General features: G+C 36.7%; 1 protein-coding gene across 1 annotated transcript; it reads left to right on the top strand.

The window, feature by feature from the left end:
- The first annotated feature begins 400 nt into the window (after positions 1-400).
- LOC143548167 (increased DNA methylation 1-like) lies at positions 401-2,275 on the top strand. The gene is made up of 5 exons (XM_077039404.1): positions 401-690; positions 766-852; positions 1,420-1,519; positions 1,746-1,938; positions 2,012-2,275. The coding sequence occupies exons 1-5, from the start codon at positions 431-433 to the stop codon at positions 2,185-2,187; spliced, it is 816 nt and encodes a 271-aa protein (XP_076895519.1). The 5' UTR covers positions 401-430; the 3' UTR covers positions 2,188-2,275.
- Positions 2,276-4,920: the final 2,645 nt, after the last annotated feature.

Raw genomic sequence — 4,920 nt, 5'->3', positions numbered from 1 at the left:
AGGACCCCTCTGTCCCTTTCTGAGGGGTAAGTAACGGCGCTGTTCATTTTGTAGGTGGAAGAACTCGGATCCAGAAGAACCATCGGTGAAATAGTTTAATCACACCCGAGGAAAGTAGATCTGCTACCAGTGAGTAGATCCACGTTTCTTCAGATATTACTTTTGTTAATAAAATTTCACTTACATTATGATTCATTGAAGGACATTCAAGACATTTAGTAAATTACACTTCTTATTCTTTAAAGTATATAGCAAATTTCATTTTTCATCTTTAAACTAATAAAATAACAGAAATCATCCTTTATGTTAATTTGTTATAATATTAATAACAAGTAACTTTTCTATATAACTAAAGGATAAAAACTTAAGTTTACTTGTTATTAATATTATAATATATTTAAAAAATGAATCTTGATTCTATGATTTATACATGTGGGATTTGCAGGTATTTATGGGTCTTCAAAGGCTTCTAGGGAAGTCAATTCCGGTCGGGAAAGATAACTTAACGTGGACCTTACGGAAAAACAAAACATTTCAACTTTCTAATCTTGATACCCCGGATACGGGAGAATTGATAGAGAATTTCGGCAAACTTAATGTTGCTATTAGTGTGATGCACGAATGTTTTGAGCCCGTTAAAGAGCGTCGAACCGGTGGAGATGTAGTTGAAGATGTTATTTTTTGTAGACGGTAAGATAATTTGTTTTTCTTTGAATTTCATTTAATTATATTGCTGGCTGGTAATATGAAATGAAAGTATTGTAGGTCAGAGCTACGCCGTTTAAATTTTAAGGGATTTTATACTGTTCTTTTGGAGAAAGATGATGAGCTAATCTCAACAGCTGTAGTGAGGTGTGATTATTTTTTAAGTTGAATTAGTCTTGGTAAATTTTAAATATTATTAGGCTGTTAAATGAACCGAACGAACACGAACAAAGCATGTTCGTGTCCGTTCGTTTAACTTCAACCGAACACGGACAATTAAACGAACGGCTTTTCTTGTTCATTTTCTGTTCAGTAAGAAAATGAGCATGTTCGTTAATAGCATAAACGGACGTAAACAAGCAAACATAATTGAACATAGATGAACAAATGTAACTGAACAGACACCGATTAAAGGTAAACTAAAAATCAGTCTATTGGGCCTACTAATTTAATAAAACTTGACTAAACTGGAACGGCTAATATTTTGATTTCATAAACCACACAAAATATAACGGGCCTAGAAACTTAAGTGTAAATATAAAACACGCGTAATGAACAAAAAAAATGTGTTCACGTTCGACCATGTATAAAATAAATGAACTTCCCCGCCGAACTGTTCACTTACAGTTCAGTTCACTGAACGTTGGTTCATTTATATGCCTATTTATTTTGCGTACTTGTGACAATCTAACATGTTTTGATCTTTGTTACAAGGGTTTATGGGGAGAAAGTTGCGGAAATCCCCCTTGTCGGTACAAGATTTCAGTATCGCAGGCGTGGAATGTGTCATATTCTCATGCAAGAACTTGAAAGGGTATTATATGTTTTTTGTTTTTGTTATATGTTTGTATTTATGTGAGTGGGTTCAGACGAGAACGGTTAAATAATTAGGAATCAAATGAACCACTTTTTGGCCTTTTTTTCCGATTTTCCTAATGCTGTGAAATAATCGCTTGTTTCTCTTTACCGACACTTTTTTATATATTCTACAAATAGTCACATACTTTACTCAAAATCTCAAATTATGTGCCATATTTCAGAAACTCAAGGAACTAAAAGTCGAAAGACTCGTTTTGCCAGCTGTATCAAGTGTGCGACAAACGTGGACCCGATCATTTGGTTTCTCTGCAATGACCGAATCAGACAAATTTAAATTGTTAGACTTCACGTTTCTTGACTTCCAAGGCACCACAATGTGTCACAGACTCCTCATAAAACCTAGCATATCAAAAGGTATAAATTCTATTATAAAAAAATAAAAATGACCCATTTTCATGTTTTATATATTGTTGTATTAGTTTTGCAGGAAGTAGTTGCAGAAATGTTGTAGATTTAGATAGAGTTACTGATGTTTTGGAAGAATCACGAGCATCTGGAGAAGGTGTAAACGGTGGTGTTGAACCCGATTTTTTTAAATGTTATCGTAGGAGAAATTTTGCGCCCTTGAATGTTGAGGCGGTTTACCAAAAGTGGATGTGTTAGAATATGTAACGAAAGTAAAGAACGAGTAATGTAAGAACATATGCAAACAGATGGGAAGATGACATGTTTTAACATCTATATAATCTATGTTATGTTATGTTATGATTATGTCTTTGTTGTGATACTTGTCTTTATACTTGATACTTGAGTCATCTATTGAAATATGATCTAATGGTCGACCCGGGTTGTAAAACAGCTTGTGCGATGACACGTTTGGTCCTTTGGTCGGAGTATATTTTTTCGCTTTGAGTGAAATTTTACTTTTATCGAGTGAAACACGTATTTTGTTCGATTTTTAATAGAAGGGTAAAATGGGGGGTTTTTTGGACGATTTTTAACGTGAATGGTCAAATTATAAGAAAGTTACGTCATTAAATAGCCTATAGTCATTGTTAATAAAAAAATTTAACTAGCTGGAGGGTCAGCATGTCCCAAACACTTTAATTTTCATCCATAAATAAGAATGGTATAAGAATTCTTACCGTATACGTTATAAGGTTGTGTTGTGGACATTAACCCCACAACGACCCACATGCCGCATCATACATTTGCCCCCAGCACCAAAACATAGGGGTTTGGAATGGGCTTTAGCCCTATAGGCGTGAGGCGAGCACAAGCCCCATTTTGTGTTGTGTATAGTTTTTTAAATTCCATCAACTTTTACATAAAGCCTCAAGCCTCCAATAAAGGCCAACGATACCTTCTTTAGAGCTTCTATCAAGTCTACATGGTGCCATGTGACATTTTTTTTAATAATATATGATTTATTAACATTGATATTATTATAATTGTTATTTATGAATTTCAAGACTCGAGGATGATTATCTTTTGGTATATTTATCTCCCGCTTAATCAAATTGTGTTGCTTTTATCTCTCTCAATCTCATATAGTAACTACTCATAAAATTAGTGGCCCTATCTTTCCAAAACAACTCCCCGTTTGTCGATATCCTTTTAAGTGAGGAACATAATCAATCAGCCAAGCACCCTTTTGTTTCGTTTAGTCGCGCTCAAAATTTGTGGCATGACATTGCTCAATGGTGTAAAGTTTCTGCAATTTATGCTTTTCAGACTCGAGATTTGTTTGAGATGTCGAAGAAACACTAGTTCAACCCTCGGCCTAGATAACTAGTCATTAGGTGAAGGTTAGTATTTCTCACGGAGTTGATACACAATTCGGTTGATCTAAGTGGAGTAACCTGCAAAACAGAACACCATGAGCTTGTTACGAGATGGAGAGGGGGGGGGGGGGGAGGGGCTTCTTGTAACAACCATCTGGTGTGAGAATCAGTATGGATAACTGTGAAATATAGGAGAGCTAAGAAATAGAGAATACTTGCGCGTGAAATTGGAATCTTTTTACTGTTGGTGCTAGGATGATATTTATAGCTGAAGGGTGGGAGAGAAGGAAGTGGGTCAGCTGCGTTTTCAGATGATCCACCAATCAGCGAACCAACACGTGCTCAAGGAAAGTTGGTAGATAAAGCAGCGGACTGATAGTGACATTCGTAGTATGTGGTACTATTGATAAGGTTGTTGCCCTCTTATTGGCCGAAGATCTCTTTCACCAAGATACTACATTTTTGTGTCATACTTAGGTGTTGTTTTTATACCGGTGGGTGTATTTGCTATTTAAAAATTTGTATATACCGATCGGAGTTATATTGATTTTTTTTCTTTTAACGGTGAACTTCTGTTGAATTTAACTTCTTAGGTGGTGTTTGTTTTTGTTTAAACATATGTAGGAGGCTTATTTCTGCGGCCGCACAAACATAAGCTTTTGAAGACTGTTTGTTTTTTTTAAATAAGATATGCAAACTGCTTTTATGGTCTTAAAAAAGAAGCTATTGTTTAACTTTTTCACACATCTTCACACTTCTTAACATCCTACCAAGTATCAACACCGAATGTCAAACACCATCACCACCCATCATGTGCCGCCACCACCACCACCGTCCACCACCACCACCCACCGTCCGCCACCACCACCCACCGTCCGCCACCACCACCACCTACCATCCGCCACTAACACCGTCGACCACCATTACCGTCCATCACCACCACCACCCACTGTCCCCCCCCACCACCAACACCGTCCACCACCCACCACCATCACCGTCTATCACCACCACCACCACCACCGTCCATCACCACCGCCCACCGTCCGCCACCACACCGTCCACCGCCCACCACCAACTATTTACTAGTCTACAGACGTTAAATGACTTGTATCTACTGTGATATGTATGATAGGTAACTAATTTTCAGCTTACGCAGACGATACCCAGTTTATATAACAAACAGTATTATACTTTCAGATTGCAGACCTTCAAATCTCATCTTCAGTTGTAGACCTGAAATCAGATTGCAGACAATAAACAAACAGCACCTTAGTGTTTAAAAGCTTTAACTTTCTCAATAGACCACTCTTTGTTCATTTTTCTTAATCTTTCAAAAAAAAAAAAAGACATTGAAAAAAAAAATATTTTTTTAATAGCCTGACCTAATAAATGGCAATCCTAAGTCACCTCATACATCTCAGCCGTCCATTCCTCAAACCACATATCTCAACCATCCGATGCCATTAGTTCACCTCTATATAACAAACCATCTCAAACTAACAACTTAGGGTTTACAATTTATCCTCTGCGGCTGGGTAACAATCTTTGTCTTCTATTCTAGTATCATTATTAATTTATTATCTTAATGTTTTGTAAGGCTTCGCTTATCTGG

This window comes from Bidens hawaiensis, unplaced genomic scaffold, assembly GCF_021521415.1.
Source record: "Bidens hawaiensis isolate Kalapana, Puna unplaced genomic scaffold, B.hawaiensis_p1.1 tig00014923_1, whole genome shotgun sequence".
NCBI lineage: Eukaryota > Viridiplantae > Streptophyta > Magnoliopsida > Asterales > Asteraceae > Bidens > Bidens hawaiensis.
The sequence above is the reverse complement of the archived record's forward strand: the minus strand, read 5'-3'. Positions and strand labels throughout refer to the sequence as shown.

Excerpts from the sequence above, each read along its gene's own strand:
- LOC143548167 (XM_077039404.1), top strand. The coding sequence starts at position 431 with ATGTGGGATTTGCAGGTATTTATGGGTCTTCAAAGGCTTCTAGGGAAG. Across the intron at positions 691-765 it reads GATGTTATTTTTTGTAGACG|GTCAGAGCTACGCCGTTTAA; the intron begins GTAAGATAATTT and ends AAAGTATTGTAG. Across the intron at positions 1,520-1,745 it reads TCATGCAAGAACTTGAAAGG|AAACTCAAGGAACTAAAAGT; the intron begins GTATTATATGTT and ends GCCATATTTCAG.